A 14,225-nucleotide genomic window follows, 5' to 3' on the forward strand; every position below is an offset into this window, starting at 1 on the left:
ATAAGCAAACGTACATATTCACCAGCACACCACGGATCTCCAATATGGTCCAAAAAAGGTTTTTATTGCAAAAAGATCACATCACAAAAAGAGCAACATTTTGGAGCCGCGCAGGACCCCTTCGCCAGGCATGCCTGACAAAGAGGTCCTCTGCAGCTTCAAACCGTTGCGTTTTCTTTTGTGATGTGAACTGTTTGTTTTGTGATGTGTACATTTGCTTTAGTGTGAGAAAAGCAACACACTAATGAAGTCAGTCCTGGGCCCTCCTCTTTTTTAAGCATTCTCACACTGCTGGCTGACCATGAAAATCAACAGAGCTCTGATTGGCTTGGATTGTTGACTGTTCCTTTCCCAGCTTTGAGTGTTGCTAAGACTGACATTATACAAAGTTGTATCCAGAGCAGAGTCGGGCATTCTGCTAGTACTGTTTAAAAATATATTTAATTTTCAATGGCTTTTATATATTTGAACAGAGTATATAGTTTTAATTACATGTCTATGGAAGCATGTGAACTGCAGACTTTGCACCTGTATTCACAGTGTTTAATGTCTTGAACTTAGGAACTGCAAATAATAATTGGCATCACATCAGTATTTTGCCCAGCTGTACCAGTTCAGGGGATAACCTGTCATTTAAGTTGTCCAGTAAACATAAACCAGGACTTGTAATTTACATTTGGAATAACCAGGTTCTCAGCTTTAGTAAATGAAGACAGGAAAATACCAACCTTAATTTGTAGTGTAACTGGTTTCTTATATGTATTTCCATGAACTGTAATATGTCGGTTTAACTATTTATGATCTGTTCAGTAGACATTCATTTTACCATATCCTATACCAGTTTCTCGCTGGATTTTTGATAAGGCAAAAGAGGTCATGGCCTGTGGTGGAAAAATGTATGGGTAAGATTTTACCTTCATTATCTTAACACATCTCTCTGTGCAACCTTGACATTTGAGTGGTTTTAAGCTCGAAGCTCAATTCTCAGAAATACTCAACAAGGAAAATCCCAATCATTTCAATGGTCTCTGTTCACATTTGAGCTTTTTTTACCTGTAGCAAAAGGGCTGTTGCTCAAAACAGTACATGCACTACTTTTCAGGCAGATTTGAGCGTTTTTCTCCCCATAGACTTCAATGAAAAATGCCTGAACAGCAAGAAATGAGCGTTTTTTAAAGCTTTTTTCAGGTCAAACAGCGGATTCCCTACCCTTTTCTAGCACCACTCCACACCTTATAAACACACACTTTCTGATAAAAATGGAGAAGAGTCTGCTTCTGGAAGCTGAGACAATCATTTCTCTCATTCCTGGCCACTTTTGCATCTATAATCCCAGGGATCCCCACTATAGGAGCCAGGCAAGAACCACCAAAGTCTTGGAGGAAGTGGGGCGAAACTTGCTGCCCAAATGGAACAGCTACACTGCTCCTCAGATAAAGGAGAAAGGTACAGAACTTCTGTGTACAGCAGCCGTGTGCTTGATCTTGATTTCCTGTTGTATGTGCCTAGAACACATCTACACAGGTTTCTATTGGCCACAGCAAGTTGCCAAAATGAAAAAAGCCTGAAAAAACACCTATAATATTTGCAAATCTGCTAAAAAAAAACGCCTGGAAAACATGCTTTAAAAAAAACAGCTTATAATGCTCAGCTGAGTGTGAATATAGCCTCAGAAATGAAACAATAAAGATTTTTTTTTTTTGCATGAAACTCATCCTGATCACTTCTATTCTATGTCATGTACCTGATAGGAAACTGAATTGACAAGGTCGGCCTCACTTGTGTCACTAGCCCTGACCCCGCTGAGGTTGGAACAGAGGGAGTCTAGGGACCAGGGGGACAAGAGCGCCAGTAGTTGTTGCTTGCGGCTCTTGCAGATGATGACCTTGGAATGCAGAATCTCCTCTGATTTGAGGACCGTAGTAGCAGACAGAGCAGGTTCTGGGTAATGCCAGATGTGCAGCAGAGCAATGTAGGTAGCCAGGACACAGGACAGGAGCAGGGTCATAAGATAGCCAGGGTCATCAACAGTCGGGCAGCGCGATACAGAATCAGTAGGAAAAGCCAAAGTCAGGAGCAGAGCCGAAGTCAGGAACCAGGAGCAGGAGAGTAATCAGAGTTGGGTCAGGAACATGCCGGGTCTGCAACAAAGGAATCGTACAGGAGTAAGCAGGACACAGGGGGAGCTGAAGACCAGTCAGCACTGAACCAGAGCAGAGACCCTCTTTAAATAGCTCGTCTGGCGCCAATCTTTGACCTTGCGTGTGCATGTGCGCAGCTCTTCTGCGGAATCTCTTTCGTGCATGCGCGTTCCCGATCGCGATTCTCTTTGCCGGAAATCCCTTACATTCTAGTTGCATGAAGCCTTGTATTGCAATCAGAAGCATAGTACAGCAGAAGTTACGCAGTGGAGATAACAGCTAAACAGAACTATGGGCAGATATAAAAGACACACATTTTTATTTTTATTAAATTTTAATTTAGTAAATTGTTAAGGCAGAACTCCAGCCTCACCTTTTTCTGTCAGTTCTGCTTCTACCTCTAGTGCTTGGAGGAAAATTGTGCTGCCCCCTCCCCCTCTGTTTTCCCCTCACATTTTAATTTAACATCATAGGATCCAGCCCAATTCTTCTCTGTGTGACAGGACTCCCACAATACTCACTGACTATCTTAGTCCTTGTTTACACTTGCACAAACAGGCTATTCACACTGATGCTTAACAAACACACCTATAACATTAATGCGAGTAGTTTGTTGAGCTTGCCTTGCCTTTAACACACCCAAATCCCCTTTGTGCATTTGACACACATTTTAGGAGCGTTAAAAATGTACCCTAGATGCCTAAGTTTTTTTCTTGGCTGCTGTGAACAAGGTCTAATGTGCTGCAAACTCACTGCAAACATATGCAGGTGCATTTATGGTGCATTGCCAAAGACTTGAGTAGAAGGTGTTGAGATGCTTCAACTCCTTAAAAACTCCAAGTGAAGCTTAATTTTTGAAGCGCTGCAATGTGTTGCCAATGCTGCATGTGCTGTTCATAGTATTAATTGCAGACTGCTTTACTAGGAGTTTGAGGAGATTTAAAATGCACCCCGAACTATTGCTTTTAATGCCAGTGTCAACAAGACCTTAGACAGGTCCCAGAGCAGTTAATCGCAGCAGATGCATCATCTGTGTCTGTGGCTCAAACAACTTCCGAAAGGCCCATTTCATCTTGTACACACAGAATCCCTGGACTCAGGGATTCCACTTCATCAGTTAGTATGTTACTCACAGTAGTGTCTGTGGAGTGTGATACAAACTTTTTTTTTAGTCTGCATGATAGTGGGTTATCTTCAGAAAGCCCTCCACTGCAGACCCTCACTGTGCACGCTGAATCTGAGAAAATGGGAAACTGATAATGTGTAAAACATAAGGAATGCTGCGCTACATTCAAATCAACCAAATTGTGAATGTGGGATCCCAAAATATCAAATCAAAAAATGTGACAATGTTAACAATATTAACAATGCAAATCTATGCGTGCTTGCTGATAATAACAACAATCAAATAAATCACTCAAAAAATGTAAAAACACAAAAAAACACAAAAAACCATATCTATATGTATGTGCATGAACCAAAAATACACATACATATAATTAAATCACACGTGCCTATTGTGAAGTGAAAAAATAACCATAATAATGGTGACACAAACTAATATCTCAAAGTCCAAAAAATATAAAATATTGTTGGTGAACAAAACAGTGCTTCCAAATTATACTGTTAGTGACCACAGGTGAAAACCCGTGTAGGTTTCTGGGTGTATATAGATCTACGAATCCAACCACCTTCTGGATTAGCCTCTCACCTCATCCCTTCGACCCTTGCGGATCAAAGAGCAGTAGTGGATCCCTCTCACAGATCCTCCAGGTACCAAAGCACTCCAAGACAGCTTTCAGGATATAATATTCCCACTGTGGCTCTTCTCCAGGAAAGGTTGTAATATCAATCTCTCAGAATAAGACAAAGGAATCCTCCCATAGTGTAGTATATTTAATTATACCATAGGCTTAACGCGGTGACGTATTTCCGGCGTGGCGGCCATCTTGGTACACCTGTGTATTCAGCTGTACACCCAACAGATATATCCTCATCTGAAAGCATGAGGCTTTAGTGTGGACTGGCTGCTACGTAAGTTTTTATTTAAATATGCTACATGTTCCTATGGTATAATTAAATATACTACACTATGGGAGGATTCCTTTGTCTTATTCTGAGAGATTGATATTACAACCTTTCCTGGAGAAGAGCCACAGTGGGAATATTATATCCTGAAAGCTGTCTTGGAGTGCTTTGGTACCTGGAGGATCTGTGAGAGGGATCCACTACTGCTCTTTGATCCGCAAGGGTCGAAGGGATGAGGTGAGAGGCTAATCCAGAAGGTGGTTGGATTCGTAGATCTATATACACCCAGAAACCTACACGAGTTTTCACCTGTGGTCACTAACAGTATAATTTGGAAGCACTGTTTTGTTCACCAACAATATTTTATATTTTTTGGACTTTGAGATATTAGTTTGTGTCACCATTATTATGGTTATTTTTTCACTTCACAATAGGCACGTGTGATTTAATTATATGTATGTGTATTTTTGGTTCATGCACATACATATAGATGTGGTTTTTTGTGGTTTTTTTGTGTTTTTACATTTTTTGAGTGATTTATTTGATTGTTGTTATTATCAGCAAGCACGCATAGATTTGCATTGTTAATATTGTTAACATTGTCACATTTTTTGATTTGATATTTTGGGATCCCACATTCACAATTTGGTTGATTTGAATGTAGCGCAGCATTCCTTATGTTTTATATTTACTTGATCACTGGTATATGATTTAATGCTAGCAGCTCCCTTTGGGATTTATACACATATTTATTTGATTTATACACTTGGAGCGCAGGAGGGTCACACCACTATAACTGATAATGTGTGTTGCTCTTTATGTGAAAATGAAGTGTTATTTCTCAGCTGAGTGCAAATGACTTGAACATGATTGTAGGATATAAGTCAGCAGAGCTTCACCTCATTCACTAAGTTAAGGGAAAATTCTCTTGCAAAATGAATAGCCTGTTTGCCTTTAGTAAATCAACCCCACAGAATCTGAAGAAAATGCTGTTTGTCCCACTTTGTACTTTGGATACTTAATTAGAATGGGATGATCTGGTTCATTATATTCAGCTGGTGCATTCTTCATGTTCTGATGAGAAAAGCTGCAGTATCAGCATTCCTTTAGAAGTAGTTAAAACGAAGACCTCCTGTTCTCTAGCTCCCTCTTCACCCCCTCCCATGATTGCCTCCAGGACTTTTGCAGAGTCTTTCCCATCCACTGGAACTTCTTACCTCAATCTGTCCAGCTATCTTCTACTGTATCCACCTGAAACCCCATATCTCTAGAAAAGCCTATCCTGCCTCTACCTAATAACTACATTTTTGTTTTCTCCATCAGCTCCTCCCCCACAATTAATAGCTTTTGCATCACTTAACCCTCCCTTTTAAATTGCAATCTCTAACAAGCAGGGCAATCTGATTCCTCTGGTATTGAATTATATTGTAACTGTACTATTTTTAAAGCACTGCGCAAACTGTTGATTCTGTATAATAATACTAACTAACATTTCAATAGCAAGTGATGCCTAAATTTAGACTTGTATATTGGTGCAGACTTCTATTTTGCCTCCTATTGGCAAAAGTCTTCAAAAGGCTTTTCATTAAAGGGTCAGAAAGGGTCCAAAAAATTATATTTCAGTTTTTGGTAGACTTTGGAAAGTCAAAAACCAAACACTCCAAAGACATGCTGGTAGGTTAATTGGGTCCCGTCTGAACTGGCTCTAGTATGTGTGAATATGAGTTAAGGACTTTGTAAGCTTCTTGAGGGCAGGGACTGATGTAAATGTACAATATAAATGTGTAAAGCACTGAATAAAAAATACACTTTAATGCTTTTTAGTGCACACAATTACTATATAGAACCCAACTATTTGGTAAAATATAAAAGGTGATGTTATGCCGAGTACATAGATACCGAACATGTCACGCGCTTACCCGTGGAATGGCAACAAACTATAGTACATTAAATTATACATAGGTAACAATTTAAAAGCCTTTACAGGTTACCAGTTTAGAGTTACAGAAGAGGTCTGTTGCTGGAATTATTGCTCTCACTCTGATGTTCTCTGCGATACTTCATATGTGTTGTTTGATCGCTGTTTACATATGCTTAGTACCTATGTGTGTGTTTGCATCTGCCTGTGAGCACGGGGGGACGGGTGCTTTAAAAAAAATTAGTTTTATTTAAAATTATTTATTTACACTGTCTACAGAGTGGCACCTGTGCTCAAAATCACGTGATTTTTCATTTCCTGGTAGGGGGCATGCGCCCTACCCACGCTGCCATTTGCACCGCGGATGTCAATCACCGGGTCCCGGCCGGTAATTACCCATCGGCACCGGGTGATTACCAAACATCTCCTACCGAGAGGAAGATTGTTTTTACAAACAATCTTCCTCCCTGTCAGCTCGAGCACAGTGCTCTGGATGGTTGTGCACAGTACAGCCATCCCAATCAGTTTGCTTACAGTGAAGAACACACCCTCCGCCCCCTAGTAAAACACACCCAGCACACAGTTAACCCTTTGATCGCCCCTCACATTAACCCCTTCCTGTCCAGTGCCATTAGTACAGTGTCAGTGCTTTTTTTAGCACTAATCACTGTATTGGTGTTACAGGAGATGTCAGTGAAACCAAGATAGTCCCCCCCCCCCCCCAATGTCCGAATATCTGCCTCAGTCTGCTAAAAGTCGCTGATTGCCGCCATTACTAGTAGAAAAAAAAACAAACAAAAATCCCATTAACTATACCTCAATTTGTAAATGCTATAACTTTCATGTAAACCAATTAATTTACATGTATTGGGATATTTTTTTAGCAAAGACATGTAGCAGAATACATTTTGGCCTAAATTTATGATGAAATTAGATTTTTTAAATTTTTTTACTGTTAGAAATATTTTTTTTTCTCAAAATTGTTAGTCTTTTTTTGTTTATAGCGCAAAAAAGAAAAACTGCACAGGTGATCAAATACCACTGAAAGAAAGCTCAATTCGTGGGGAAAAAAAGGACGTAAATTTTGTTTGCGTGTAACATTGCATGACCGTACAATTGTCACTTAAAGTAACAGAACCGTAATGGTCTGGTCATGAAGGAGGGTAAATTCTCAGGAGGGCAAGTGGTTAATTGAACTTTATTGCTATCACAAGGGATGAACAATATCCCTTAGCATGAGCCGCAACATGCCCTTTTCATGGTTTGATTGGCTGCTTACAAGCCGGTAACGGCTTGTAAACGAACAAAAAAAAAAGAAAACTGAAAGTGACCATATCCTCGTTGCTTCCAGTTTCTCATGTCACAGAGGAGGGGAAGGAATGGAAGTTCATCTTACTCTTTACAATGCATCCAATTTTACAGGTTTGGTCCTGGGCTCACCAGAGAGACAGGAGAGAACAGGAAAGGTGGAGGGTAGACCCCCTTCTATTACCTTTGAAAGTGATTGGGTGGTTGTAGAGATGCTTTTACCAGAAAGCGCATTGCCTGCTCTAAAGAATGTTAGCAGGATCATGGCTACAGCTGCAGCCATTATCCCGGTATCACCCCTCTTATACGAGGAGATATATATACGAGGAGATATATTCAGCGCTGCACTATTTTATGTTATTGCTTTTAAGTGTTATTGGTTGCTTAGAGTGCCTAGCCGCTTTCAGGATTAGCGCTCACTGCTGTTTCTTCTTATTCAACTTTATTTAAGGTGTTTGTAGTTCCATAGAAGTTGGTCAGGTGATAGCATTGTAAGCTGCAGAACAGTTTTATACATTTGATTTTTCATCAACAAGTGACTCCTTTTTGTCCGTATACGCACTTTTCTTATTTTCAGATTATTTATATTTGAAACACCTTTTAAGTGCTTCTAGAGTCAACATACTAGAGTCCATTTGGGTGCAAAGCAAATAACCCTTTTATTTGTTTTCTAATTGTGGCAACCAGTCAGAGCACCTTGAAGAAAACCACAAAAATATATGGAGAACATACAAACTACAAACAAATATTGTAGTTTGTATTGCTTGAGAAAATTGACCCAGGAACCCAGCAACATGCTGTTTTAGGTATAGTTCAGGTGTAGTGAGTTAGAAAAATTCCTAACTGCCACATCTTAACATCACATAAGAATTCAATGCTAACAAACTTAAAGCAGTAGTAAGCGGTTAGAAAAATGGGTCCCAGGTAGTTTAAGCCATAATGTGCTAGTATGCACTGCATACTAGCACATTATGGCATACTTACCTTAAAAAAAGCCATCCAGCGGCATTCTGTCACCGCTGACAGGGTTTCCATCTTCACCCAGTCTTCCTTCTGGGTTTGTTGGCTGTGGCTGCTTGAATGGGTGAGCTGTGATGACGTCACTCCCACTTATGCATGTGGGAGTCACAGCCACAGCACAGAACTCTGAAGGGATGGCATGAGTATGCATCCCTTAAGAGCACGTGCGCTGGTGACACCACTGGCTGCTTCCCCTGTGAATATCTCCTAAGCACCCCAAGTTTAAGAGATATTCACTGTACTTACAGGTAAGTCCTAGGCTTACCTGTAGGTACATGTTCAAAAGCGGAGTTTACTGCCTCTTTAAAATGTGCAGCAAACTACACCTTAAAGGATAAGTTCACCAAATGTTACATGTTCCATTCGTTTTTAGGGTGGAACATGTAACATGTTCCCATAGCTGCAGCTGCACCTATCACACTACCCCCCCCCCCCCCCACCTCCCTCTGACAGATAGTACGGGGGAATTTCTCCTCGTACTATCTGTCAGATTTGAAAACACTGCGGCCGTGCGGGGCTCCGTGAATGAGTGCCTACAAGTCCTGACAGCCTTAGCGGCTGTCAGCTTGTAGTTTTCAGTGGTAGTTTATTGAAGCTTCCTGTCAGTATATCTGCTTGGCCATACATCCCATACAGCTAGCAGACATTCTGACAGATCTGCAGGAGACCTGCATGGTATCAGTGATCTATTGATCGCTGGTGCAATGCTCCCCAGGCTCCTTTGGACAAAAATAATGAATGCACATTTTTTTTTTACCTGCGAAATGTATTTATTATTTATTTTTTATATATTATTATATGTATAAGTATAATATTTATTATTTTTGTCCAAAAGGTGAACTTATCCTTTAAACATGCAAAATTGATTGGAGCCTAGGCCCTCATTTCGTTGTAGCTATTTCCTTACATGTTATGGGGTTGGCAATACAAGCAGTTCAGCATGCCGTGTTTAATTACCTCTTGTTTATCAGCAAGACTACCTCAATAATCATAATGTTATATTTTACAAACCAGCTATAGGTCATTGTTGTTGGCAATTAATGTATTATAGCTTTACAGAGGCTCATGCTAATGGCAGATGATGCCAAGCATGCAGGCAGCTATGACAAAGGGAACTATGGCTTAATCATTTAATAGGTTACAGTTTCTTTAGACATACCACAAAGTGGGACTTTTATGCTTTTTGAAAGCAACATGGTATAACCTGACATTACTGTTTAATAACTTAGTACAAAAACTCTTGAGAAAACACAGCTTTACCACACATTAGCAAAACAACCCCAACTCTTGTGTTTATTAGCTAAATATGTTATTATACTGGAATACCTAGACATTATTTTCATATTTTATTGGTGTCATAGGCTCACTTGTATGAAAAGGCCTGTATTTAGGGAGATATGTCTAAACATATACTTACAGCAGCCAGATTTTTTGCTTGTTTTGGTAAGCTGCTTGTCTCCAAGAGATAGATTTCAGCCTGCTTCCAGAAACATGTTCCAAATTGGCCAAGGAGAAGATTAAAAGCAGATTAGAAGTATGCAAGTGCCAAAACCTATTTGAGCTTTTAAGTGCTCTGTGATTTATCATTTTCATTTTATCTTTTAGTATCTGCATAGGGTGCCGCTAGCTAACTCAGTCTGCTTTGTTAAAGTCGGACTGTTTATCCTTTATTTTGATTCATGCTAAATTCTCTCTTTGGTATAAAAAGCATAAAAGCACAAGTATATTCATTTTATTGTTTACGCCTTCCTTGTGTTTTGGATGTCTTACTCTTAAGAAAATTAAAGCTGTGTATTATGTTTGCTTTTTTTTTTAATCCAGAAACAATTGAGTACTGTCCGTGATACTTTTTTTATATGCACTAACAAACAATTTTGAGGACAAGCTTTCGGGGGGTGTCCCCTTCTTCAAGGTCCAAGCAGTACTGATCACAAAGGTTTAGCAGAATGTTAGCAGAAATGTAGGGGATGGAAAAAAAAAAGGGAGAGAAGAGAACAGAGATAAGACACAGGAAAAGCAAAGTCTTGAGGGGGGGGGGGGGGAAGACAACACTCACAGAGGCAGTCATGCTTGAGGTGATAGTCATAAAACTGTTGGATAATGATTGAGGAATCCCATGTCCAAATTCAGGCCGGTATCTCTTGTGTCAAATAGAATTATCATTCTTAGTTCAAAAGTTTTTCTTTCCTGAATGGATCTGAAATTTCCTTTAATAACTAAGATATTGAGGTCTCCCAAAGTGTGGTCTACAATCGCCTCAAGCTATTTTTTAAACCAGAAATTATTGTGTTCCATATTATATATGGGTCTGTGTGGCTCTAAATTTTGTGTGGAATATTTTTGTCACTATCTAGTATCAATACATATCAATGATTAGATCCTGGGATTGGGATCTCGTTTTTTAATCTATGAAAGAATATTTACAAAATAACAGAAAAAAATTTAAACTGAAAGAAACAGGTTTGCCTGTTGGTCTGTCTATTATAGGCAGCTGGTACAAACCTCAGATGGGGGTTCTGTACACCAAATAAAAAGTATCTGAGGCCCTACTATTCTGCCCAGTAAATACTGCACATGGTAACTACATGTAAATATTTCTAATTCAGTGCAAATATACTTTAGAAATCTAAGGAATATAGTTTAAAACCGTTAACGTGACTTCCCCCTGAAGTTCAATGATGGTGAATCAATCACTGTCATTTAAAATACAAGGCTTCTTCAAAAAGTTTCCACACTTTTTTTAACATTAAAAGTGCAAAACCTTTTTGAAGCCCCCTCATATATGCACCTGAAAGATCCACATGCAATGAATGTCTGATTATTGTCAGATTCACTGCTTTATAAATATGCCCTACAGTGTCAGATAATGGTAACAGTTTAAGATGACAAAGGTTCAAAAAATGCTTTTGAGATAAAGGTTTTTTTTTTTTTGGGGGGGGGGGTAGGCCTGTATATCATGGTATCTGTCTACCAGGAATCAAAAAGTAATTGAAAATCATACCTCTAGTACCAAGAAAGTGACCATATGAAAAATAACTGAACTGTATAAACTGTGCTTGAAAAATGTAAGCAGTGCAGAATACTAGGCAGTGGTTTTTCCTGTGGTCTCCTTGCAGCTGATCTTTTCCACATTACTGACTTACTATGCCTTGTTCTGCACGGTGTTCTGTGTGGAGGCAGCCATCTTGGTAAAGGGAAGGCTTGGCTTCCTTGTGTCAGAGCTGCTCCCCTGACTGATATGGCAATAATTAAGAAACAGCAGGAGAAATGAAAGAAGTGAAATGGAACATCACTGCATCTGAGCACCACAAACCAAAAACGCTGTTTAATTCATTTTTAATATTCAAAGAAAACTCCCCCATCCATTCATATCTACATGCTTTATTTTGCTGAACAATCACATTGAAAAGCACCCCATAGCATTTCTAGCCGTGGCCATTTTGAGAGAGGGCAGATGATTCATGTAGCTTTTACTCCTGGGAATCTATCTGCCCCTAGCTCAGGCATGCAGGCAGGGGGGTGTTTTTAGCTAAGAAAACCCCTCCTGAAGACTCTTTGGATGTATGACATCATTTGCCCAGGCATAGAAACCAGGAAGTAACTAAAACATGTAAAAAAAAAATTAAACCAAGTAAATATGATACACTTCCATATGTATTTACTAATACTAGCAACATAAGGATTAAAAATAGTCAGTGTTGACTGAGAGGCTGCAGTTCTGCTTTAATATACTGTGTATATTTCATATTGTATTAACTGACACTAAAAGATATGCAGAGAATAAAAAACTAACAGTTTTAACATTCATTGTTCTTACAGATGTGAAGCAGCCCCTTCTAAGACAACTGGCAAGAATCCTTCATCAGAAAATCTGCCCTTACCAACATCAAAAAACACTCCAGATCTTGATGACCTTTTCAGTGACATTTAGTTAAACCCCTAATCCACTTCTGCTTAAATAAACAGACCTGGAGCAATTATTTTGTGATAAATATATAATGTTTCTACAAATGGACCACTTGTGACACAGACAGACTCCATTTTTGTGATGTTAGAGTGATCTCCAGGATATTTTTGTAGGGATTTTAAATGTTTAAATTTTTTTTCAAACATATGTTTTTATTTCAATGTAGAGTAAAAATTTTGTAAACAGCAAAAATTAAAATAAATGTATGAGTTGTTTTAGTTTCCCTAGCATTTTGCTCATGTCTCAAAGTAAAAACATCAAATAATGTGAATGTACTGCTTTGGACTCTAAATTCTATTTGAATGATCCTGGTCCTGGTAACAATGCCAGAATTAAACACTAATGTTAACTAATGTGGAGCTCACATGATGCCAAGATGGGTGAATGATTTGCATTTATGACAACATATATACAACACACTGACTGCTAGTAAGACATTTTCAATATATTACTCGGGTTTTTACATATTGGACAGGGTGTGAATGGTGTTTTTGTATTCCAAGACTTGTCAGAGAGAACATTTGGTAATTTATTAGCTTAATAACTTATATTTACAGTTCTTTCTTAGTGCTAATTGAAAAAGACTCATTGACCAAATCACATACTCTATCAGAAGGTCATCTAGGATGCATGGGAAATTGAGTTCAAAGATAAAATGTTTTCAGTGTACTCCATTCCCTTAATCCGAGAACAATATTTCCCAAAGCATGGGACATATTGCAGGGATGATAAACACCCTCAGAACTAAATCTGAGGATTTTAGGAGAATAGGCTAGTTTGATATATATTTTCTTTATTGTTTATGGTCATGGATGAATCAAGGTTAATATCAGTTATTGCACATTTATTTACACTATATGTTCATATCCAGCCAGCAGGTGGAACTTTAGGTTCCTTTTCAAATATGTTTTCATTTGTATACAGAGATCAAACGCTTAAGCTGAAATTTACAAGGTTTTAAAATACACACGAGTACTCACTAGTGGGTAGACCCATGAACAGGTTAAAGACCTTCGAGCATTGGGCTCTGCAAGTGGAGCTCCTCTTCAGGTTCAAGATCATGGTAATTCTCTGAGGACTCTTGTCCTACATATGTATGAGCATGGCAAACTGTCCTGTTTTCTTTCACTGTTCAGCACTACCATGACTTTCTTTCTATTCCATTCATTCTTAAGTAAAGGATTAACAAGTTAGGGAAATTAGCGCTGCTTCACTGCCTGCAGTGTTGCATACACGTTCCAAACTATCTCTTCCAAATTTAGAATGAGGCAGCTCTTCCTGCTATTGCTCCAAATGCAAGGGACACATGGCTATTACCTCATTTGTCCATACTGTCCCCTAGAGTGACTCCATTACCTCCATCCATTATATACATTTCCCGCCCACAGCAACAGGTTGTAGGTAACCACGGTTTCCTCTTGGTGTGTTTACATGAATTTTTTCAGTTGAAATGTAACATGCCAGATCTAAAATGCAAAGGTAGTGGTCCCACTGGCCTCCATCTCTCAATCCATCAACAGCTCTGGGATAGCTTGCACTGCCGTTCTTCAGGGAACTGACACCAATAGTCTGGATTGTTGTCATGTGGTGAGGACTATTCAGACAATGCAAACATTTAGTTAGATCCTGATCCCTCAGAAATTTGCATAAAAAGTGGAGTGTCTGAGTCTCATTGTGTATACTGTTCAGTCCAGACAAACTGCACACCCTCCTTTTCCCAGCTTCAGACTTCACGATCTAAGAGCCATCCAACTCTTCTCTTTTGCATGAGAGTTCTGAGCTTGATGGTAGCTTGATTTTAGTCCAATTTGCCCAATTCTCCTCCAGACCATTGAAACTCAAT

The 14,225-nt window shown here is 39.1% G+C and overlaps 1 protein-coding gene across 3 annotated transcripts in view; it reads left to right on the forward strand.

The window, feature by feature from the left end:
- XRCC4 (X-ray repair cross complementing 4) overlaps positions 1–12,653 on the forward strand; it is a 477,644-nt gene extending 464,991 nt beyond the window's left edge. For all 3 annotated transcript variants that reach the window (XM_089693242.1, XM_089693241.1, XM_089693239.1), the window contains one exon: positions 12,235–12,653. In XM_089693242.1, the coding sequence (XP_089549368.1) occupies positions 12,235–12,350 (116 nt within the window). In that variant the 3' untranslated portion in view covers positions 12,351–12,653. The remainder of the gene's footprint in view (positions 1–12,234) is intronic.
- The last annotated feature ends 1,572 nt before the right edge of the window (positions 12,654–14,225 follow it).

The sequence above is a fragment of the Staurois parvus genome, unplaced genomic scaffold, assembly GCF_062004578.1.
Source record: "Staurois parvus isolate SC_StPar_1 unplaced genomic scaffold, SC_StPar_1.0 ptg000618l, whole genome shotgun sequence".
In the NCBI taxonomy this organism is placed as follows: domain Eukaryota; kingdom Metazoa; phylum Chordata; class Amphibia; order Anura; family Ranidae; genus Staurois; species Staurois parvus.